This window comes from Sminthopsis crassicaudata, chromosome 1 (genome assembly GCF_048593235.1).
Source record: "Sminthopsis crassicaudata isolate SCR6 chromosome 1, ASM4859323v1, whole genome shotgun sequence".
Classification (NCBI taxonomy): Eukaryota; Metazoa; Chordata; class Mammalia; order Dasyuromorphia; family Dasyuridae; genus Sminthopsis; species Sminthopsis crassicaudata.
The window spans coordinates 420,020,505-420,045,039 of NC_133617.1; the positions used below are offsets into that span (position 1 = coordinate 420,020,505).

Consider the following 24,535-nt stretch of genomic DNA (forward strand, 5'->3'; position numbering starts at 1 on the left):
GGAAGACTACTCTGCGTTCTGTGATTTCTTGCTGAATCAAGGCATAGCTTAATAGAGGAATGTAGACCCAGTATGAGCAAGATCCTTCTCAGGTTAGGACACAATGATTCAGGATAGTACAGAGCAGATGAGAGAAATGAGGGTGTATGAAGTTGGGAGATAAACAAAGGCACTCCGTGACCACAGTAAAGTAACATAAAGCTACTTGGAAAGACTTCAGAGCCCTGATTGATGCAATGACCCAATATAACTTCAGACAAGGGATAATGAAACTTGCCTTTGGCTTCTTTGCAAAAAACGGATGGATTAGAAAACCAGAATGAGACACTGATTTCTAGATATGGCAAATGTGTTGGTTTGTTTTGTTTGTAATTTGTTTGTTGCATACACATGAGCACACAGACACACAAAAATACAAAAAAAGAAAATATCAGCGTAACAAATATTCAAAGAGAAAATAAGTTTGGAATAGAATAAAGAAAATGAACAATTTTATTATTACTATGTTGAATATTAATTTCTTTTAAAACAAACTATGTGGCACATAATTTACAATTCCACACATAATCATTTTTGTTCTTTGGTTGAAGGAGAAATTAACCTTCCTTTTTTAGTGACTTGCCCGGGGTCACACAGCTAGTTAGGTGTCTGAGGTCAAATTTGAACTTGGATCCTGGACTCCAGGGACCATGCTCTATCCACTATGCCATCTAGCTGCCCCAAAATTAACATTAAGCACCTACTGTGTGCTAGGGTCTGTGCTAAGCACTTTTTATAAATATTATCTCATCTGATCCCCACTGCAATCCTGGGAAGTAAGTGCTATTTTTATCCTCATTTTACAGTTGAGGAAACCAAGGCAAACAGAATTTGTCACGGGTCACCTAGAGAGTTAAGTGTCTGAGGCTGGATTTCAACTCAAATTTCCTGACTCCAGGTTCAGCATTCTAACTCCTGAAACACCAGCGGCCTCTGAATGTTGGCTGACTATTGATTATTGTCAAGTTTATGGCAAAAGTAGAAGTGTAAAATGTCTAAAATAAATGAAGGTGTAGAGGGCGTAGCCCCTTTAAGATTCCTTGTCTGATCTACCTTTGGGACAAGATATTCCTAGGGGAAAAGATCAGTATCTGAGCCAGTTTAGGCTGTACCCAGCCCCCAGCTGGTTTGAGTTTTCAGCCCCTCTTTGATACAAGACCTGGTCAAACTAGTTTGGGCTTGTACCCAGCCCCCCACCGGATCTGAGCTGGCTTGGATAACCCAACCCTCAACTATCTGAAAAGCCCACAAAAAAATCAGGAATCCACCCATTACTTCTTCAAGCAGATAAAAAGAGCAAAACTAGAATCATCTTTGATCAGAGATTTGAAAGATGCCAGCCAAGATGTTTGCATCAGAGACTCTCTGTCCCGCAGCTTTTGGTGTATTTCTTCCTCTATCTAATGCCTGTTACTAAACAGACCTTAACCTTGCTTCCAAACCTGACAATAAACATCTTTTTACTCATCTAGGTTTTCGGCCTGTAAATTCATTTACAGGGGACTCTCGCCGCCACTAGACCTGATTTGACTATCCTTGCGCCAAATCCTAAGGGGGTTGCAGGGGAGTTCCGTGTGACTCCCTGTACCCTGAATCCTGCCACTAGACCTCACTTAATTCTATTGAGGTATATACCTCCTCATTAGGTATTTACCTCATCATGTTACCTTATTTGGTTCTCATATACCTCATCATTGGTATTCAGAGTTGATATATAAATCTGCATCATCCAGGCTGAACAGCCAAGCTGGGGTTTGGAATATCCTGGAGGGTGAGGGGTTAAAAATTAATGGATAACTGATGTCAGCAAAGCTAGCATATATTTACATAATTTTCCCAGAAGAACACAAGATTTTCCATAGTCCTTCATGATAGAGTATCTAGTCTATCTGTAGTCTCTGAAAGTATTGACCAGTTTCCAGAAGCAAAACAAAATTGTAGACCCAGAATTCCCATCCCACAATGACCAGAAACCAAGGCCCAAGGCCTGGAGCATGGTTTCCATGGCTAGAAGTAAGACTCTCAAGTCACTGCAAACATTGCTTAAAACACAAATCTTAAGTGTTAGAGATACGCCCCTGAGTTGTTTAAACATATGGTACACACAACTTAAATCTTGACTCTTATAGATGAATTTCTTCATCTGTAAAATGAAGAAGCTGAACCAGATAACTTGCAGGGGCTTTTTCTCTTCTAAATACAATAATTTAGAGACACAGGGCCATTGTGGTACAGTCACAATAGGCAAGAGAGACAATGCTCCCGAAACCAGCTGCCTCTGAATGTTGGCTGAATATTGATTATTGTAAAGTTCATAACAAAAGTGGAAATGTTAAAATGTCCAAAATAAATGAAGACATGATTCTAAGTGATTGGAGATAGCGTTCTAGGAAAAGAAGCTCACTCCATTTTGCCTCAATCACCATTCTGATACTTTGGTCCAGTTTGAGGGTGAGATATGAAGAAATCGAGCTAATTGAGAGGATTAGGACAGCAAGTGGTTAATTGTGAGAATTGGGTGAACCCTACTGACTCCATCTTGTGACTTAATTCTGGAGCTAGTTCAGTTCTCTTTCTATTCAATTATGGGTCTAGTCCAAATTTGACAATTTATATGTTCGGGAGATTGAACCTTTATTTTCTTGATCATTTCATCTTTCTCTTGCCACATACCAGGATAAGTAGAGGAGAACTGAGCAGTCAATATGGGCTGAACACATTCAGTCTATCTGATTCCCCATTCAAAAACACACTCACTGTGTGACTGGGTAAGCTGCTTAACTTTTCTCCCATCTTGTTTTCTTTATTTATTTAAAAAATGGATAATAACAATAATAGCAGCGCCTGATTCATAGGGTTGTTGTGAGGCTCAAGTTAAATAGCTGACATGAAGTACTACTGGGTGTTGTGGTGGTGGTGATGGTTGTGATGATATTGTTTAGAGACTGAAGAGACATGGGGTTAGAAATACTGAGACTGAAAGGAAGAATATTCTTCCCTATAGTGAGGGAAGAATGACAGAGAGGAAGAGGGGAAGAGAGAAGCAAAGGAAGGAGAGAATATGAATGAATAGGCAACCATAAGCCATATTCAAGATTAATGAGGCAGATAATAGAAGACAGAAGAGAAAACTAAGGTTCCTTCCTGCCTAAGATCACAAAGTGAGTAAATGCCAAAGTTAGGGCTTAAACCTTCAGAATTCAAAGGTTCTTCCTGCTATATTGTATAATCATCCTAGACATTAGGCAATAAGGTTGAACAGATAGGGAGTTACAGAATTTGGGTATGAATCAGGCTTTGCCACTTCCTACTTACATCATCTCGGGTAAATCACTTAAGTTCTAGGGTCTTAATTTCCTCATCTGTAAAATTAGGGGTTTGAATTATATGATCTATAAGTTCCTTTCCCAGATCTAGATTAAGACCAAGGGACAAAGGCAGCACAAGGGTAAACAGACAAAATGACCCAAAGAACAGAAAGACCCAGGAGCACAAAGGTCCAAAGACCAGCTAGCTCTGGGACTGTTTCCTCCCCTGTAAAGTGAAGAGGAAGGGCTGGCTGATCCACAAGCTGATCTGTTTAGATCCATAGACACATGATGCTGTCACAGATGCAGACATAGAAAATGAGGCAGGCTCAAGGAGAGAGAGAGGAACAGAGACATAAAGTCACACAGACAAGCAAAAAGAGCTGGCTGCAGCCCGTGAGACAGACTCAGATGCAGTCACACATACATACATAGATGTTCAGGGACATGGCTGTGGCCGTCACCCATTCTGAGACACCCACATATTGAGACAAATACACAGATTCCTCACATCCAAAGACCTGCCTCTGCCCCTTTCAAAGTTGGATCAATGAAATCCTATCTGAGGGCAGATGCTTCCTTTCATTTCCCTCCTACCACCTCCAGACCCTGTGGCTTGGGAAACAAAAAGATCTCTGGGATCTTTCCTTCTGGAAACCCCTCTCTCCTTCTGCAACCTTTGTGCCCTGTCGCTGGTTGAAGAGTTAGAGCAGGAAAGCAGGTTTTGGTACCAGGAAGGAGAATGTCCTGTGCACACCAGTGCCTAGCGCCAGGAGCCCAGCCTAGAACATTGATAAACTCTGCCCAAGCACACACCTGCCCTGCCAACCCTTGTTGCATATGGAGCAGTGGGCCAGGCCAGGAAGACTTTGGTTCCATCACTATAAAAGGGCTCTCTCTGTGAGTCACTCTGCTCCCCTGCCCCTCCCCACACGGCTCTGGCTCTGCTAGCACGTACAGACCGTAGGCACCACCACCAGGGTATTCACCTCCCAGGCTGCAAGCAGCATGGCTCCCCCTTGCCCAAGCTGGCTTTCCGCCTCATCCCCAGCCAGGGCCCCCATCTCTCTGCTGTTGCTCCTCCTGCTTCTGGTCCCCTCCCACCCCTACCGCGTGCTGAGGAGAGAGAGGGATTTATCTGAAGAAGAGGGAGATTCTGGGGCAGAGGATATACCCCGAGAGGAGAAGCCACCTGGAGAAGAGGAGCTTTCCAGTGAGGGAGATACACCTGGACAGGGTGAGCCATCCAAGGAAGAGGATCCACCCAGGGAGGAGGTCCCACACAAGGAAGAGGATCCGCCCAGACAGGAGGATCCACCCCTGGCTGAAGATTCTCCAGTCCCTGGAGATACTCTTGGTCCTCACAAGAACATCCCAGAAAAGAAAGGTTAGTTTTCCATTGTTGCTTTCTGCCCCACAGCTACCCGGAAACCTCTCCCTCTCTCCCAGAAGCTAAACCCAAGGTCCAATCCAAGTATTTAATCCTTCCTTCTACATTGCACTGGGTGAGAAAAAAGGAAAGAATGGGAGTGAAAAGAACAGATTGCTGTATGTTGGGGCAGGGGAATGGCACAAAGGGAAGAGGTGGGGAGGGAAGAAGAGGATGAGGAAAGGGGTTTGGGGCTTTGCAGTTTTATCTAGAACTTTTATCTTTTGCAAGAAATGATAAACCCCAAGAAATTTTTCTTTTATAATTCATCAGGGAGAAAGAAAAAAATGGAGGGGAAAAAGAAAGGAAGGAAGAAAAGAAAGAAGGGTGAGAAAGAAAAAAAGGAAGGGGAAAGGAAAAGAGAGAAGGAGAAGATGGGAAATCTTGAACTGGGAAGAGTTGGAGGGAAGCAGATAGAGTGAAGTAAAAGAAGAAGAAATAAGAAAGGAAGGGGAAGAGGAGGAAAAGAGGGGGAAAACTAGGGGAAAAGTAAAGTGAGGAATATGGGGGAGGGGAGAGAAGAGGTTAGTGAGGAGATGAGAAAAGAGGGACCAACAGTAAGGTGGCACAGCTGATAGCTGGAGTCCAGAGGATCTGAGTTCAAATCTAGCTTCAGACACTTACTATGTGACTCTGGGTCAGTCATTTAACCCTAATTGTCTCCAAAAAGGCGGGGGAGGGAAGAAGAAAGAAAGAAAGTAAGAAAAGAGGAAGAAAAGATTAAGAGAAAAAGGGAGAGAGGGAAAGGCAAGAAGAAAAAAAGAGACAGGTAGCTAGAGTTTTTATTAAACACTTATTATGCCTGGCACTGTGCTAAGAGCGGAGGATACAGATACAAGGCAGCAAGAGAATCCCTACCATGGAGGAGCTTACATTTTCCAGGGCAAGAAGAGAACAGCATCAAGGGGAACTGCAAAGGGGGGTAGTACAGTAAGGAGCCGTGTCTGTTGGGGTATCTTCAGAGACCTGCTTTGCTAGATAGCCCCGGAACCTGGGGTCACAGAAAGGAGATAGAGAAAAGGGAAAGAAAGAAAAAAGGGAGAGAGTGGAGGGAGAGAAGAAAAGAGGAACAGAGAAGTAGGGCTGAGAGGGAAGAGAAGAAAGGGAAAGAAGGGAGCAGTGAGGAGGCAAGAGGAAGGAGAAAGAAAAAGAAAGGAAAAGGGGAGAAGGGACAAAGAGAAGGAAATGAGAGAAGACAAGGATCTTTTTCCTTTGTGGTCCATCACGTGGTGACTGCCGATTAAAAAAAAAAAAAAAGCCTGCTGATTGATTTTAAAAGGAAAGAAAGAGAAAGAAAGGGGGAGAATGAAGAGAGAAAAAAGGAATAAGCATTGAAATGGATTAAGGTCACATAGTTAGGGGAGAAATGGGCCCCAGAATTTAAATGTCCAAATCTCCTTTGTAGAAATCATAGGAAAGGGGTATTTATGTAACGCTTTACGGCTTGCAAAACCCTAGTTTCCCAGTGCAGGAGCTCCTTACAGAGAAATTCCCAGGGCTGGGCTCTCCCCACAATACTACGAGCGCTGTTGCCTCGGTTTGCAGACAGCCAGGCCGGGCTCAGGGGAGCCGGGGGGCCTCGGAAGCCCGGTCCTGGGCTGTAACGCCCGGAGGCAGGGTCCGCAGCCGGGTTTTTCCGACTCTAAGCCCGGCTGTCATGCTGCTTCGCACGGAGTAACGTGAACAGGACTGGGAAAGCGCAGAGCTGGGCGGGAGGGTGAGGCAGGCCTCGGAGGCCCGTCCTCATTCCCCTGTCTTTGCAGATGAAGATGACCACCACTGGCGCTACGGAGGTGAGAGGCGCTTAGTGCCGCAGCCCGCCCGTCCCCTCCCCCAGTCATTCACCGAACGCCGGCATCCCCAGACCGGATCCCGCCCTGCCCCTGCTCGCGTGTGGTGGCCGCCCCCATTCCGGGGCACCGCCGCCCCAGCACCTCCTCCTCCCTGCCTTTCCTCCCTCTCTACCGCCCCTTCCTTCTTCTCTCCGCTTCTCATCTCTTCCTCTCCCTGTCCCTCTCTCTTTTCTTCTAATTCTTTCCCTCTCTTCTCTCTCCTCAGCCCCTCCAGCATCCACTACCTGAGCCAAATAGCCTGCTCCCGCTCCTCCCTGCGTGAACCAATCATCCCCGACCTTTGGTCCCTCCCTAAGCCTTCGGACCCCGCCCTCACGCTCCCCGTTTTACGGACCTTCGCTCTCCCCGACCCCGACCCCTCCCTCATCTGCACCTCCCCTCCCCCGGGCGCCTCTTGACCCCGGTTCCCAGGCGGCCCCGTCTGGCCCCGGGTCTCTCGAGCCTGCGGGGGACACCTTCAGTCGCCAGTGGACATCCGGCCGGACTCCGCCTACTTCAGGCCTGACCTGGTGCCTCCCCAGCTCCACGGCTTCTCGCTCCCCCCGGATCGGCCTCTAAAGCTTCAGAACAACGGCCATACAGGTGAAGCCCCAAGGCTGCTACCCGGGCGGGGGGCGGAGAAGGGGAAGAGCGGCGACTAAGGGGTGGGGTTCTGGAGGGGGGCGGGGCCGGGCGCGGCTACCTGGCCTGGGTACCCGCGCGTGGCCGCGCGCTGGAGTGGGACAGAGCATCTCGTCTCGGCCGTCCTCCGCAGTGCAGCTGACGCTCCCGCCCGGACTGTGGATGACCCTGGGCCTGGGGACGGAGTACCGGGCCCTGCAGCTACACTTCCACTGGGGGGCCCCCGGGGCGCCCGGCTCCGAGCACACGGTCAGCGGCCACCGGTTTCCCGCCGAGGTGAGCCGCGGGCTGAGGTCGGTGCTGGAGGCTGGGCCGGGCGGCGGGCCGGAAGCTTGGTTTGGGATCCAGTATGGGTTCTTATTCTAGATTCACGTCGTTCACCTCGACACGCGATTTGACACGGTTGAGGAAGCCTTGGGGCAGCCTGGGGGCCTGGCCGTGCTGGCTGCCTTCCTTCAGGTACTGCCCGGAGCTGCAGTCTCTGCACCCCAAGACTGGACAATGTGGACGCAGGACGCCCAGGCTCACCCCACTCTGTCCATCCCCAGAACTCCCACCCTGCCTTCCCTCTTCCCAGACCCTTGCTCCCAAGATCCACAAGCCCGCCTGCACTTTCCGCACCCTCTCCAACCCTCCAGCCTCTTCCCATTGTCTTGGGATCCCAGGTCCCGGTCTAGAAGCTCCGGCTCCCCTTCCCGCCAGCCTCCGTAATTTTCAGGGGGGAATCCCGGGGAGGTGGAGGGCACTGATTGAATGCAGTTCTCTCGGAGCCCCTCTTTGCCCAGTGCTCCACCCCAGCCCCCCCCCAGTCTCTCTCCTGCATCCCAGTCTTGTGTCTCCCCCTAAGGAGGGCCCAGAGCAGAATGACGCCTATGAACAGCTCCTGTCACATCTTGGGGCAATTGACGAGGAAGGTTAGTGTTGCCTTTGTCCATTTCCCTTATCCCTACCTTCACAGGACAGGCCTTAGAGAACCCCTTGTCTGAGGGGAGAGATGTGGTCCCTTCCCTAAAGAGCCTCAGCTCAAAGTTTAGAAACTACACGGTCAGTGGCTGCTTTACTCTCAACGCTAAGGAAGAGGGGAAAAACGGACCAATAAGCCCAAATCAGCAGCATGGCATAGAGTGCGGAGTATTATGTAGTCAGAAAGACCTGGGTCCAAATCCTCTCTGATCCTTACTAGCTTTGTGACCATGGGCATTCTCTGCCTCAGTTTCCCCACCCATAAAATCAAGGTGTTCCACTGAATTGCCTTTACTCCCAGCTTTAAATCTGTGATACACAAGGGCCTTATAGAAACCAAATAAACAGTAAAATCCCAGTTAGGTTTAGCTAGGGGTTCAACCTCCTTAAGTACCACAATTTAAAAAAATACCCATCTTGGATGGATAACCTTCTAAAATGTACGCTTTCTTGTCCTCATAAACAGAAAGTACAAACAAAATATGTCCTTATCTTGATGACTTGGTCGACATTTATTTTAGACTAGACCTGTGATTTTTATTGGCATAGGGAACTCCCTTTTCCAGGACGGACCAATCTGCTTTTTAGTCTCACACAGTTGCTTGGAAGCAGAGTGATTAAGTGATTTGCCCCTGCAAACAGCCAGTATGTGTCAGAGGCAGAGGCCCCAAGCCCAGGATCTTTCTTGGTATAAAGTCAGCTTTCTATCTACCCTGTCATTATCCCTCTCTTGATGTTCATTAGGAAGACTAATTGTACTGTGCTTGGATGCCTTGAGGGCCTGTTGAGATAGAGATAAGGTTGACAACTCATGTTTAATTGGGGATCTGAGAGATGCAGAGCAGCAGAGCCTCTGGACCTAAGAGGATCAAGTCTGGTTAGATATGCTTTTTAAAATTATTCTGTCTGCCTGATAACTCCATGCTGCAAAGATATCATCTTTCACTTGGGTCTGCTTGGCTGCTTACAGAACCTCCTATTCCTACTTCTAATTTGTTGCTACTTAGCAGTAATCAGATAACCAAGTTTGTTGGGATTGGCTGTAAAATAAAATAATTTCATGCAGTTAGTGTTTATGTGGGTGATCCTCTTATGTATAGAATTTATTTCAAGAATCTTGAAATATCCATTTTTATTACTGAGAGGCCCTTTTTGTTCCTAGTTCCAGATTAATGAAGGTTGATTGTATCTTTAAATGCTAAAGAGATCTAGGATAAAGAAGTGATCAGAACTGGGAGGGGAAGGGCGGTAAGCAAGAAACAATGAGTCATGGCTGGATATGGATTCTAAAGAGATCTTAGTTCAAATCCCCTCTCTGCCACTTAGTATCTGTATGACCATGGACAAGTCAGTTAGATTGTCTGAGCCTCAGTTTTCTGTGTTGTAGGATGGAAATATTGTTATTTATAGTAACTCATTTTGTGACCATTAAATGAGATCATATATGGAAAAAATGTGTATTATTACACTTGGAAAAGGAATGCCTGGTATTGGATGAGATTCTGAGGCTACTGGGTACTAAGAAAGAGTGTGTGTTTCAAATAAGACCTGAGAAAATGGAGGGAGGGCCAGATTTCCTATGATGATCTCCTGTGGGTCACTGCTCCTTCCTTGTGGTCAGATTCAGAGACCTGGATCCCAGGCTTAGATGTGTCTGCACTCCTACCTCACAACCTCCACCGCTACTTCCGCTATAAAGGGTCTCTGACTACACCCCCCTGCTCACAGGGAGTCATCTGGACAGTGTTCAACCAGACGGTGCTTCTGAGTGCTGAGCAGGTGGGTCTGTAAGGGAGCCAGGACTCCCACAGGTGGGAGCAGGGAGGGGCAGAGCCCATGCACCAGGAACTCAGAAGTTAGGAGAAAGGGTATATCTGGCCCAAAAGGAAAAATGGAGATATACAGGGCAGTGTATTAGGATGGGGGCCACAGTGGGAGAGATGAAGAAGAGATGAAGAAGAGGGATGGGCAGGGTGGTAGGGAAATAAGATATCTGGGCATAGGAAATGATGGGGTTTAGGGTAATGACATAATAAGTACCATTGAAGATTTTTGTATATGGGGACTGGGGGTGTTGGTGGACCATGAGATTTCTCATCTCCCCTCACTTCTCGTGCTTCAGCCTTCTCCTGTGATCCACCCTATGATCAAATCATTCCTCCTCCCTCCCCTACCCCATTCCTGTCCCCACCCAGCTCCAGATTCTGTCTAGTTCTCTATGGGGCCCTATGGGCTCCCGGCTCCAATGGAACTTCAGGGCAACACAGCCTCTGAACGGGCGAATGATTGAGGCTTCCTTCCCTACTACTACCATTCCCGACGATAAACCACCACATCCTAGGGACCCAACTGCTGAGCCAGGTAAGACCATTCCCCGCCTCCGTGGATTCCTGTGTCCCTGAATCTTAGGTTCTAACTTTGTCATTTCCCTTTCTCTCCCCTATTCAGTGCATGGGAGCTCCTGCCTGAGTATTGGTAAGTTTTTGACAGGAAAAATCTTTCTTCTCCTGACTCCCAAGGATCCTTGAGGGTTCTTCTGGGGCCTCTTTAGATGGTTGTGGCAGCAACATTGGTCAAGAAAATGATCCATTTTGCCCTGCTTTGCTATCCCCATCTTTGACCTAATTAGGAATCCTATTACCTGGTCCTTATTTTATCCCTGTTACTATCCCTAAATCCAGTGACCCCTGAGCACACATATTTATCTTATTATTGTTTGTTTTTCTTGCTGAGGTGGGGGATTGGAGATAAGAAGGAATAACAAAGGGGAATTTAAATAAGAGGAAAAGATGAAGTTTCCTAAATAATTGCATGAGAAAGGTTAAGGTGTCCATGGATTATTTGGTACCAGTTTTGAGCTCTGAAGGACCTCAGTATATGGCAGTATAACCCTTCATTTTACAGATGAAGAAATTGAGGTCTATAACTTGCCCACAATCTCATAGGTTGTAAGCCTCAAGAGTAGAATTTGAACCTGAGTCCTCTGACTTCCTGGGCAGTGTTCTTTCCATTGTATTTCACTGTTATATGTTAACTTTGCAGTTACTGCTCCTTGATCCCACCCTTCCATACCATTTCCTATCCCCATGCACATAGCTGCTTTATTATCCACACACAGCTACTAATCCTGTGTATATATATATATATTTTTTTTGTAGACAACATAGGTAACTTCATAGGAAATCTTGGGACATAGATTAGTTTGTTAGTTACATCAGAGGTTTAAAAATTATTAATTTGCTTTACATGGAAAACACTTTATCTGCCAATAACTTTTTTTTTCACCTAACCAGCCTCTTTCACTCTTATATCCATCACTACCATTTCTATCATTTCTTTCCTACAGGCGACATCTTGGCCCTGATCTTTGGACTTCTGTTTGCTGTCACAAGTGTGGCCTTCCTCCTATATATGAAGCGTCAGAAAAGGCAAAGATTATCTAATTTTTGAATCAGAAGGAATTTTAACGTTATGTAGGTCAACCCCCTCAGTTTACAGATGAGAAAACTGAGTTCCCAAGAGAGGAAAAGTGCCCATCATTCCATAGCTGCTGTAAATATTACCTTTCCTTTCCTGAAACCCAGTTCCTCTTTCCCCATTTCTTTCAGTACCACTAACCTCTTGCCCTCTTCCCTATTTCTCATCCCTTTACCGTACATACAATTTCTCATCCAGTGTGCACATCCTGTGTATACAAAGCTTCCTCTCCTTATCTGTCATCCCCTGACCCTAGGACCTTTGCCATCTTAACTCAGCAGATCCCAGACTCCTTTGGGTCATTTCAAGAGCATACAAATTCCCTGAAAGTGAGCTGATTGTGTTGCTTTGTGACTAAAATTTAATTTGGATCCCCTCTGTTTCCTAGGCCAAGGAGTGTTGCCAAAGACAATAGCATCTACTACCCTGCAGAGCTGACTGAGACAGCCACCTAGCCAGGGAGGTAGACTGAAAGACTGATCTCAAAGTCCCAAAGAGCTGGAGATGAGCTCTTTCCCAACCACTTCCCCTGCAATCCCTCTATATTTTTTTAAATAAATGTTTCTAATAAAATGTTCCAAAGTCCCATGTTACCATTCAATCTTGGGGAGGTTGGGGAAGAAGAGGGTTGGATTCATCATCATTGGATTCATAGTCATTAAGTAGTTGCTCCCATGTCTCTGAGAAGATACAGGAAGGGAGATTCTACTGAAAGAACTCTTCCTAACAAGTGAGTTAGACTACTAAGAGTAATAGCTAGCACTTACATATTGACTTATAGCTTAAAAAGTGGTCTGTGTCTGCTAGTTTCTTGATCCTCACAGTAACCCTTTAAATGTTGTTATTCTTGCATTATGGAAAAGAGAACAGGAGCTGAGAAAAGACTCAACTACTATCATCTACTACCTAGATACTGAAGTGGGATTCAAAATCAACTCTTCCAATGGTTAAATTCTGTGATCCACTTTCTTTTAGGTTAAATATGTATAATTTTCCTAAGCATATTTCCACTTTATCATGCTATATAAGAAAAAAATCAGATCAAAAAGGGAAAAATCTGAGAAAGGAAAAAATAAACAAAAAAAAGCAAACAACCCAAAAAGGTGACAATACCATGTTGTGATCTGTTAGGTTCTTACTAAGTACTAATGAGATAATGAGATATTGGGTTCTTACTAAGTGCTAAGTCGGTACTTAACAATTCTCTAGTTACTGCCTTTCCTGGTAGTTTGACTTGTGAATTCCTAAGGAAGAGCTTGCATTCTTGGGAGGAGCAAGCTCATTGGTTGAAGTGGTTCTTCCCAGAAGCCCTTGCATTATCCCAGGCCCATTCTCTGGGAGGACAAAAGAGGACAGCATTCCAGAAAGAGAAGTCTCTGCATTACATCAGGCTTGATGGGGCAACGGCAACTGCCTGGAGACAACGGTTCCCTACAGGAAGAAGAATCTGTCTGAGAGATTTGAGTAAACACAGCAGATCTCTTCCCAGAGAGCGATCCAGCAGCTTCTGGAGACAACAGCTCGCTACATTTGGCGCCCAACATGGGGCCAGGACTTTTCCTTATCCTGACAAGGACTTATTCTGAGCCCTTCAGAGGAGCTAGACTGGACCATAGCAGTGATCCACATTCAGTTCCCATATCCTCTCCCTGGATGCAGATGGCTTTCTCCATCTATTTCATCCAATCTATCAGAACTGGCCCGAATCACCTCATTGTTGAAAAGAGCCTCGTCCATGTGATTCCCTTTTTAGATGCCTACCTGAATAGACTCTCTCTCTACAGCATCCCCTGAGAGGTGATCCTAAAGTCCCTTTCAACTCTGAGGTTCTTTGCTTCTGTGATTCCATTAACCGAGTCCTGCTATAGGGAGCTACTATTCTGAAGAGGAGCTTTAACTCCAAATCCTCTGGGGTTTCTGAGGCTTGTTGGGTGGGAAGATTGAGAAATATGATCTTAATTTTTGGAGGAGCCCAAGTTGACCACACCAATAAAAACTCGGGAATGAGAGTAAAATTCAGGAAGATAGCGGAATTGAAGTAGGTATACTCAGTGGGGGAGGGAGATGGCTAATATCACTTAATGAAAAAACTGGGGGTGTTGTATTTTTTTCTCCTTTTCATTTGATTTCATCTCCTTCCACCTGATTTTCCTCATCAAACAGATTTATGAATCTGTTTAGTTTCTTGCCATTTCAAATCTTGCTTTTCAGCTCAGATTCCTGCCTATGACTGGTCTCAACTCCCTCAGGGATCTCCCCTTTCTCCCTGATATTCCATGTCTAGGGCCAGAGGGAATTCCCAAGAAGATAAGAGACTGAATGTGGCTGTAGACCAGGATCCCCAGGGTCACTATGCCTATGGGGCTGATTATTGAGTGTGCAACCTCAGCATTCTATTTGCTTTATCTGGGTGCTCCTCCCAGAGACTGGGAGTTTTCTTCCAAAGGTTTCAGGTCCTCTTTCCAGTGAAAGGCACACCTAGCCAGTGTTAAAGTGACTGAGACCATCTGGGTTTGTGAGGCAGTCAGTCCTACAACGATGTTCTGCCTTCATGAGCCTATAAACTTCCTGGGAAGCCTAAGTTCCTTTGGAATCTCCCCTTCCTCCTACATGGTGGCCCCTTCCCTTGTATCAGGAGAGAGAAAGGGAAAAATAACCCCAGAAGGACCTGACTCGGGTGTTGCTAGAAAAACTATTCAGGTATCTGTTCCAAGGTCCAGAATTCTTTCTGATAACCCTCCCTCCTTCCCCATCAAGAAATAGCTCATGCTGGTTGAGTTGGTGGTTTTAATGGGCCTGAAATACAGGGAAGGGTGCCCTGAGCAGGGAGGGAGTGAGGGAAGAAAGGGAGAGAAGGGGGGGGGGGCAGCCAGGTCCACTGGGCTGGGCTGGGCTGAGCTGGGTCTCACAGGTTGTTGAGTTCCAGCAGCGTCTGGTCCAGTGTCTGGTGAATCTCTACGTTCTCCTCCTTGGCACTAGCCAAGGTCTCTGTGAAGGAGGTAGAGGGGAGAATGGCAAGACACACAGGGAGAGACACGAGGAAGTATGAGAGGGACGTGGCAGTGGGGGTGGGATACATGAGTTGGATATGAATGCAGGAGGAGGACATGGAAGACAAATACAGGGGTAGGACATATAGCAAGAGATGCAGGGGAGTTAAAGAGAAGGAAACATACATAAAACACCGAGGCAGGAAATGGAAACACAAAAGGGATATGGTGAAAATGGAGAAGGGGGAGACACACAGATGGACACATAAGAAGGGACGGGGTCACAGGAAATAGGATGACAGAGACAGGAAAGTGAAATGGGAACAAAAACAGACAATTTAGTTAGCCACCTCTGATACCAGTGCCATCCCACCCAATACACAGGGGTTGGAGAGAGCTGCGAAGTGACTGATGTGCTTAAGATTCTGAAACAGGAAAATGAATCCTTTAAAAAACAGAGACAGAGGGGCAGCTAAGTGGTGCAGTGGAGAGTGCCAGTCCTGAATCCAGGAGGAACTGAGTTCAAATCCAGCCTCAGACATTTAACTTCCTAGCTGTGTGACCCTGGGCAAGTCACTTAACCCCAGTTGTCTCAGCTAAATAAATAAATAAATAAATAAACAAATAAATAAATAAATAAATAAATAAATGAAATTAAAAACAACAACAACAACAACAACAACAACAAAACCGAGACAGGAACAGGGTCAAAGGCAAGAAACAGGTCTTAAGAATGAGGAAAAGCTTGTCCCTTTAGCATGGAAGACTGCCTCACCCATACCTCCTTGGATAGCACTCCTCTTGTGCACTTAGTTCCCTGTCTTGGTGTCCACTGGGTGTGAGTGCATAAGAGTGCTCTGTGGGAAGGTTGGGGTGATGCTGGAGTGGGTGCTGGTGAGATCATATGAGACAGGAAATCATACAGGTGTTAGGAGTCAGTATACTCGTGCAGGTCATGATTAAAGAGTTACACAGTGAGAGCTCCAATGGAGGGTGACTGGGGTAGCTACAGGACTCAGTGGGGAACAAAGCAGTGCTCCACAGGGTCACAGGGCTGCTCTGTGAGACATTCGGCATAGGGACACAACAGGAAGGCCAGAGGGATGTTCTATGGAGAATTATAAGGGCCAGTAGGAGTTCCAGGGAGTGCTCAGTGATGGATCCATTGAATACCATTCCAGGGGTGAAGGGGAGAGAAATGTGGTACAGTCCAGGTTGAAAGTTTATTAAACAGCAGACATAGATAGAAGGATGGACAGTGAGTAGCAGGAGGGTGGGAGCAATGGTGGTTTGGCCAGACTCCCCCCATCCCAGCCTGGCTTTTTTTGTGTGCAAGATCAGCAGCTTTGACTCCTCCTGCTCCACCTCCCCATGAGAATGGAAAGAAGATGAGGAAAGGGGAATAGAGGAGGGGGGCCAGGGCCAGGGATTTGGGACTCAGGTCTTAGAGGGAGGTGATGTCGTTGAGGGCGTTGTCCAGCTCTTCACTGATGGCCTTGTACTTCATCTTCTGGGCATAGACCTCATCTGGGGTGTATGGGAGGGCAGGGGTCGGGATGGGAGTGGGGGTCAGGTGTTGATGGAGGGATAGAGAAGGTGAGATAGGGAAGATATGCAGGAAAGGAGGAGAGGAAGAAAATGGGTAGAGGAAAGAGAAAAAAAAATCAAAGTCAGAGCCAGAGAGATACGGACAGACCAGAAAATTGTCTGGAAAATTTGGGTTCTGGTTTAGAAGCCCTCCCTCCTCATCCCCACCCTCAAGTTCTCCACCTTTGGTCCTCCCTTTACTTTCCCCTAAGGGTCTTCTACTCAACTCAAGTAGTGTGCATATGTGTGTGGGGGTGTATGTATGGAGGGAGGGTGTTTTATGGTGTAACCCAATCTCAAAGTCCATTGGTATGGTACACTCACCCTTCTTACTGGTGATCAAGGCCTAGTGGAGAGTCCCATACCACTGGGCTTTAGGACTAGGGTTACAACAGGAAATATGTATTGGGAGCAGGGAGGAAGAAACTTAGATTCTAAATGTTTTTTTTTTAATTGGATGTCCTGCATTATTTAACTTATATTTTAAAATTTCCAGAATAATAAGCAGTCAAAACTCCTTAAGAAATCATTGGCTCCAACCAAGTGCCAACATTGTTGAGCAGAAATGCAGGGGCACTACAATGTGGGGGTTGCTGCTGCCTGAAGGAGGTAGGGCTGGAGCCCAAATATACAAATAGTCCTATTTGTACTATCCTGAGCAGAGATTCTTTCTTGGGGTCTGGGAATTTTTAAAAATCTTTTTGATAATTCTTTCAATTGAATAGTAATCCTATGGATTTTATGTCATGCCTTTAAAAGCATTATTCTAAGCAGGTATTCCACAGTCTTCATCAGACTGCCAAACGGGTACACGACACAGAAAAGGTTAAGCCCTTCATCCCACCTTCCAACAAAGGAACAATGGCCCAGGGCCAGTTCTGGAGTCCAAGGCACCTCAGAGCCACCGAGCCCATTTTAGAGAGGAGAAGCCTCTGACTCCAGATCCAATGCCTTTGCCACTGCACCCTGATGCATCGGTGGAGTAGTAACTGTTAACATTCATTAAATTTTAGTTTCAGTTCTGAGTTAATTAGAGAGTAGTTCCTCTTTTTTTTTTTTTTTTTTTTTTTTTAAACCTGCTTCCAAAGTTTGGGATACACCAGAGGAGAAAAACCTTTGAATCAGAAATAGGATTTTAAAATTTATATGCCATTATAGCTCTCAGGAATCTTCTAGGGATGAGTTCAAACAGGGAAACCGAGGTTCAGTGAGGTAATTTTTCATTTTTCAAGGTCACACAGCCTGTTAGGTTTCCAACTCAAGCCTCTGAACTCCAGTACTCTCTATTAGCTTAGAGTAATTAATCACTAATCACTCCTTAACTTGTAAAGCCTAAGTCAGCAGCTATAAAAAAAGGAAACCCAAGGCCAAAGCTTGTCCTGGGACCAGGAGGCAGGTTTTTGAAAGTTGGAAGGACTCAGAATAAAAAGGAAGGTGAAGGTTTATCTAAATGATGGCTGATAACATGGGGTATCTAAGGTAAGGCTAGTACTAGTGAGTACCTGGACACCTGGATTTATTGAAGTTTTGTTTTTAGTACTTTTCCCTTCGAGTTGAAGTATAGGGATTGGGAAATAGTGTTTCCTCCAAGTGGTTTATTTTTTATAAAGAGGCTTTGTCTTGTATATCTTTACCCCAATGCCTCATCATTGTGAAGGTGACCCTGGATTCTTGCAGGATAAGTCAGTGCCATTTTACGCAAGCTTAAAAAGGATTCCAATGAAACGTAAAGGGTTTTTGGGGGTGATTCCAATCTTTTACCTTCCAGATCATCAATGGTTTTCTCCAGCTTCGCCACAGATCTCTCAGCAAATTCTGCCCGAGTCTCAGCCTTGGGGGGAAAGAGTTGGGGGACAGGGGGTCAAACACTCTGGGGGAGCCCTTCTGTTTTCCTCCCCCTCACTCCCAGATGTGCCACAGGTGGTCTATCACCACATGCAGGGGATGGGGGGGGCTTAGGATGGTGTCATGGGTTGGAGGTAAATAGGAGAGGATTGGGGGGGGGTTGGAGGTCAGGGGAGAGAGGGAACTCTCACCTCCTTCAGTTTATCCCCCAGCAGTTTGATTTCCTCTTCATATTTGTCTTCTTTGGTGGAATACTTTGGGGTAATACAAAAAAGCTCAGCATCTGTCCCGTCTCCTAAAAAGCCCGTTATTCTTCCGCTGACCCTCCACAGCCTATTTCTCTTGTCCCCTTCCCATCGTTCCAGGACACCCATATACTTTCTTAAATGACTCCTGTCTGACTTGAGTCATCCCTTCTCCCTGGGCCCAGTCCTTCTCCAGAGGCAGGCTGTGACTCTGCTGCCCCTGTCCCCCCTCATCGTTATGCTCTTACTTCCTCCAATCCTTAATCTCTCTCGTCCTCTTCCTGTCCCCTCCACCCCCAACTCCCTTCTCTCCTCACCAACCCGTCCTCGCTGCCCGTCCCTGATGCCCTCTCCCGCCCCCTCTACCTTGTCTGCTTGGGCCTCCAAGGATTTCAGGTTGTTGGTAACAATTTTCAGTTCCTCCTCTAGGTCCCCACATTTACTGTACGGGAGTGGGGGTGTGAAGGGCCAGAGGAGACCAATGGGGGGGTGACACAAAGGAGAGTGATGGGGGCCAGGGCGGAGAGAAGAAAAACAGGGAAGGAAGACGAGATCGTGAGGAAGGAGATCCGGGGTAATGGTGATGGAGGAGAGGTCGTGGGAGGAAAGGAGAGAAGGAGAGAAGAACGAGACTGTGAGAGCAAGAGAGCAGACGGCTTGGTCCTAACTCAAGCACCGCCCCCCGGTCCTGATCCCCCCAAGCAGGTGGCAGGTCCAGGAGTGAGCAGTGAGGGAGTGGCAGGGTGCACGGAAAGACTGGGGGGGCTGCCCAGCCAATGCCACAGGCTGCTACCTCCTCCTCCGAGGCTATCAGGGACTTGAGGGCCTGGTCCATGGTTCGGAGCTCTTCTTCCAGCTGCCGGGCCCGGCTGGGGGGCCGTAGTGGGGCAGGGAAGCAGGAGAGTGTATGGGGAGGGGGACAGGACAGAACCTATCATTGAGGGCCCCCAAGCCTGTAATCAGGAATCCCAGCCCCCCCCCATCCCGTATTTGTTCCATCACTCCTGGAGCCCCTCAGAGGTGAGCCCCTCCCTCTGCCCCCATCATCCCCCTTGAATGTCCTTACTTCTGACATCCATCTCCTCCTCACCTCTCTCCTGGCCCCCTCCTCACCTTTCAGCCACCTCCGCTCTCTCCTCTGAGCGCTCCAACTCCCCCTCCAGGATCACCAGCTTCCGGGCCACCTGAAGGTCAGGGTGGGGAAGGTGTAAAAGGATGGAGGTGGGATCCTGGGGAAGAACCGCTGGGCCTGAGGGAGTCCGGCAGGAGCTGGGAGCATCGGGGAGCCTTTACCTCCTCGTATTTTCTGTCCGAGTCCTCAGCAATGTGCTTGGCTTCCTTTAGTTGCATCTCCTGAAGCTCCATTTTCTCCTCGTCCTTCATGGCCCTGTTCTCAATGACCTTCATTCCTCTGAAGAGAGGAGGAGAGAAAAAGAAGGGATAGAGTTGGGAGAGGTCTCTTTGCTTTTCCTCAGGTCAGGGACCCCTCCCCTAAAACGCCCATGGGCCCCAACCTCTCGCTCTCATCCGCTGCTTTCTCTGCTTCCTCCAGCTTCTGAAGAGCCGTGGCCAGACGCTCCTGGGCCCTGTCCAACTCTTCCTCTACCAGCTGGATACGCCGGTTCAGGGAGGCCACATCTGCTTCAGCCTAGGGGAGGTCAGAGGTTATAGGTCATGTCTATGTCCACCTGGGGTCAGGGTCACAGCATCATTCCCAGTCTGGCCAGAAAGAACCCAAGATTTCCATTCCTCAATGCAGGACAACAGCCTCCCTTAAGCTACTGGGAACAGGCAACAGTGGAGTCTGATTTGAGGATACTTAGTTACTCTCCTCATACCATTTACTGTTTCCTCTCCCTCCCCTACTATGGCTTGGATAGTCCTCCCCTCCCTCCCCAGGCCATTGGGGTTAAGTGACTTGCCCAGGGTCACACAGCTAGGAAGTGTTAAGTGTCTGAGAGCAGATTTGAACTCAGGTGCTCCTGACTTCAGGGCTGGTGCTCTATCCACTGGGCCACCTAGCTGCCCCCGGTTGGATATTCTTTATGGACATAGGATTGCTGCTTTGGGGTGAGAATGGGGGTCTTGACATTGAAACCTTCCCTGCTCCTGTGACGGACCCCTCCCCAGTCCGTAAGAAGCCCTCCTTCCCAGGAAATCTTCCAAGCTCCGGAGATCAGGACTTCCATAAATCACTGCAACAGTTTGCACGATACCACTGCGGCAAGATACTTTGTCTCCCTTAAGTAATTTGTAGCCACCAGAATATTTCAACCCACTGTAAAACCCAGACAATCTGAACACTAGGAGGCGGAGGGAGACACACTAAGACAAGGAGGTAGAGAGAAATGCAGATGCTGAGGCAGACAGAAGCTTTGAGTTCCTGTGGTATTGTGAAAGAGAAGAGTAACAGCCCACGTCTCTATAGAGCTTTAAGGTCTACAGATTGCTTTCTTCACAACCCTATGGGTCACGGCTTTTATCTCTATTTTACAGCAAAGAAACAGCCTCAGAACTGCCATCTCAGAGCTTGTAAAAAGTCGGAAGTGGGACTGGAACGTAGGCCCTTGGTCAAAGGGCCAGGAGCCGCCAAGATAGTAACACTGGCGCAGAGACAGAAGCCCAAAATGATGGAGACGCACCAAAATGAGAGATACTGAAACACAGAGATACTGAGATAGAGATAAAGAGGCATTAAAATATCGAGAGAGAAGAGAGACAGGAATGGACAGTGAAATACTGAGTAAAAATAGACGCAAACATACATGGGGGCTAAGTCAGAAAGGATAGGAGAGACAGAGACAGACAGCCTAGGCTAGGCTAGGACAGGGCCCAGCAGGACAGGAAATTCAGGGTCAAAAGGAGGAACAGGCACCAAAAGGTGGCCACTTGGCAGGAAGGACAGGCTGGCTCTCAGGCAATATCAGCCATCCAAGTCCGAATAATATTTAGGTTTCATCTTCTCCTGTAACTGCTGAGAATGGCCAGGACCTGGCCCTTCTCCCTCCAGCTAACTGCCAAGGCCCTGATTGGTTTTTTACTTTCAAAGAGTATAAAATTGGGGTTGATTATCTTTGTTGCTTTATAATCCCTCAATTTGCCCCTTCCTATGACCCCAGTACTCGTGTGAAAGGTGGAGACCCCGAAGCAACTCTCATATCCTCTATCCTTGAAATCTGAAAGTTTTCCTTTCTTCTGCCTCTTCTTCCAAGTCTCTCAAGACCCCTGCTTTCCATATCCCACATTTAATTTGGGGGAGGGGAGTAAACTTGGGGCAAGGAAATGATTCCCAGGGAAAGTATTCTCTGGAAGCAGATACTTTCTTGGAAGGAGACTCTCTTTGAGAAGCCAGGGGGTCCTCAGACCACTATCTATCCCCTAAAACGCATGTGTAACCTTGACTCCATTAGTCTGTTCCGCTGCGCTCCTTCCAGCCCCCCAACATGTCCTCCCAAGGCCCCATCCCCCTTGCCCCAGCTCCTTAGGTTTCCAGGCCAGCCTCCAGTACAGGGTCCAGGGTTATTTATAGGGTGTCAGATGGCTGAGGGGTCGTCCCCCCACCCTCCTACCTCCCCACCCAGCAGCTGCAGGTCAGTCCCTTCCCTAGTGGTCCAAGCTTGATATGGAACCAAGGGCGTAGGCTGGGGGAGGGTTTTGAGAAGTGGTGGAAGGGTATAGGGAATGGAATATTGAGGGACTTCAGGAGATGAATAATTATTAGCAATAAATTTTAAAAATTTTGATAACAGCAATAATAATAGAACTTACAATCTCTGACTCTTAATAATAGTAGTTGACATTAATACAGAGCTTTAAGATTGACAGTATATAATATCTCATTTGATTCTCTAATGAGCTAGCTACTATATTCCCCATTTTACAGATCAGGAAACTGAGGCTCAGAGAGGATGAATGACTTCCCTATGGTCTCAATGCTAATTAAATGTCAAAGGAAAAATTTGAATCGAAGTCTCTCCAAATATAGCTATCCCACACATTTAGCAATGAATAAAAGGATTTTAATGCACTCTGTCTCATCTGATTCCCCCACGACTACCTTCAGAAGAAAGGCTGGGAAGAAGTTATTGTTTTTCACCCATTAGGAAAACTAATTTGTTTTCCTAATTGCAAATTTGTTTCAGTCTCTTAACTCATAACCCAGTGCCTATTCGTTATACTGTGAGGAGGGGAAAGGGAGTCTGGTGGAATGAGCCTGGGACAGGGCTGGCCAAGTTGGCTATGCCGACAGCCGTGGGTCCTGTGTCCCCTTGCCCTGAGCCCTGGCATGGCCATGGAGCTGACAACTTAATGAGGGTAAATGAGGAGGGGAGCACGATCCCACTGTAGGGCAGGGACAGAACCCTAGATCAGTGTCACTGCCCCTGGCATAGGCAGCTAGAGCGGGGGTCAAGGCCAGAGAATTTCTAGTGGCCCCTCAGGGGCTGTCACTCACTCATGTAACTTGACCTCGAATTTGATCCTTTGATCCCTGGTTCACCCACCCCCTTCCTTCCAGTCTCTATCACTGGGTTTGTTCCTATCTCCTTAAACTCCCTTTTTCCTGCCCTCTACCTCCATCCACCCCATATTCCTGTCTTCCTTCCATATTCAAACACATTCTCCACTATAAACTGGAGATTATTTGTGAGTTTATTTCAGACGATTTCAGATGGTCTGTCCAATTGCTCCCTTGCTCTAAGGCAAGCAATCCAAAACAGACTGTGGCTCTTGGGGGAGAGTTTGGGGAGCCCTGGATTCTCTTCTTCCCTAAGACCGACTGACTACAGTCCCTTCTCTTTGCCTGCTTCACAGACATACTCACATCGGTGGCTTTTTTCTCAGCCTGCTCCAGTTTCTCCTGGGCATCTTTCACAGCCTCAGAATACTTTTCCACCTCATCCTCTGTCCCTTTGAGCTTCTTCTGGAGTCCCTGTTGCTCTTCTTCCAGCTGGGAACAGACACATTTGCATCAGGTTGGGTTGGGGCAGCGAGATCAGGGCACAGGAAGGAGTGAGTCTGAGAAGGGTGAAGGTTGTCGGCTTACTGGGTGGAGAGTGGCTTATGGAAGTAAGGGGTACCACAGAGTTCTGGAAAATCTGGATCCTGGATAGTCCGAATCCCCCAATTTGCAAAGGAGGAAACTGAGGCCCAGAGGGTGGCTGGACTTGGCAGAGTGGTGAGAGATGTGGAGAGTGGGGGGAGCCTCGTGACAGCCTGGTGGTGGGCAAAGATTAGAGGCAGGGACAAAGAAGAGGACTCAGGTTTGGGGGTGTTTTCCGCACAGTAGGAAGTCTCGGGTTGTGTGGGGAAAATATGATGGGGGAGCACAAGTTTGGGGGCAGGGGAATGGAGATCTTGGAGACAGGGCCGAGAATGAGTGAATTGTTTCAGGGAAATGAGCAAGCCTGAGGTACTTCTACTTCAAATTTAATGCCACAGTGAAGGGGGTGAAATGATTTGGGGAGTCATTTGGGCTTGAGATGGAGATGGGGATCAGAACTGAAAAGTGAATTGGATGTTTGTGGGGGGAATTAGGAGAGTCTGTGGGGTATCTTGAGAAAACAGGAGAGCGGAAAAATCGGGGCCTCACGCCAAGGGTCCGGGATGCGGAGGGATGAGTTCCAGGGGTGACTTAGTGAGGGTTAGGAGGGGGTTGGGAGTGGCCAGGATGGAGTATTTTGAGAGGGGACTGGGGTCTCGGGACGGGATGAGGTGCCATAAGTTTGGGGCGCACAGTCCGGAGTTTCGGGGCCCCACCTGCTTGCAGCGGTCTTCGGCTTGTTTCTTGTCGGCTTCTGCTTGCTCGGCTCGGTCGATGGCATTCTCTTTATCAAGTTTGAGCATCTGCATCTTCTTCTTGATGGCGTCCATGGCTGCGGCTGGGAGCGGGCTGGAGAAGCTGAGCTGAGAGAAATGGGCTGTACGGACCGGGGTCGGGCGGACGGCCGGCTGTTTGGACCAGGAGGCACTGAGCCGCCCCAGCCCAGAGCCGCCGCCTAAAAGGCGGGGAGGGACCGGGCGGAGCCGGGGACCCGGGACCCTCCCCCACCAGCCGCCCGAACCTTGTAGGGGCAGAAGCAAGATCTGGGCAGAAGGGGGAGGGACAGAGACGAGGTGCGTGTGGGAGGGGGAGGGGGACGCAGGCAGTAGGGGCTTTACTTCTTAGGCCCCTACCGTC

General features: G+C 47.7%; 2 protein-coding genes across 5 annotated transcripts; one reads left to right on the forward strand and one right to left on the reverse strand.

Moving 5' to 3' along the window:
- Positions 1–4,321: 4,321 nt before the first annotated feature.
- On the forward strand, positions 4,322–12,267 carry CA9 (carbonic anhydrase 9). The gene is made up of 11 exons (XM_074280314.1): positions 4,322–4,734; positions 6,540–6,569; positions 7,041–7,211; positions 7,384–7,526; positions 7,617–7,709; positions 8,098–8,164; positions 9,835–9,992; positions 10,409–10,574; positions 10,662–10,688; positions 11,560–11,641; positions 12,079–12,267. Exons 1-11 carry the CDS (start codon positions 4,356–4,358, stop codon positions 12,143–12,145), a joined length of 1,383 nt encoding a protein of 460 aa, XP_074136415.1. The 5' UTR covers positions 4,322–4,355; the 3' UTR covers positions 12,146–12,267.
- A 2,196-nt stretch (positions 12,268–14,463) lies between these two features.
- On the reverse strand, positions 14,464–24,338 carry TPM2 (tropomyosin 2). 4 transcript variants are annotated; one of them, XM_074280323.1, is made up of 9 exons: positions 24,115–24,338; positions 23,180–23,305; positions 19,872–20,005; positions 19,651–19,768; positions 19,471–19,541; positions 18,724–18,799; positions 18,304–18,366; positions 18,029–18,098; positions 14,464–14,678 (listed from the first exon to the last, which is right to left on the reverse strand). In XM_074280323.1, the coding sequence occupies exons 1-9, from the start codon at positions 24,226–24,228 to the stop codon at positions 14,596–14,598; spliced, it is 855 nt and encodes a 284-aa protein (XP_074136424.1). In that variant the 5' UTR covers positions 24,229–24,338; the 3' UTR covers positions 14,464–14,595. The 4 variants fall into 4 exon arrangements, with proteins under 4 accessions (XP_074136424.1, XP_074136425.1, XP_074136422.1 ...); XM_074280324.1 differs by having other exon boundaries at positions 14,464–16,207; XM_074280321.1 differs by lacking the exon at positions 18,724–18,799 and adding an exon at positions 19,151–19,226.
- Between the last annotated feature and the right edge of the window lie 197 nt (positions 24,339–24,535).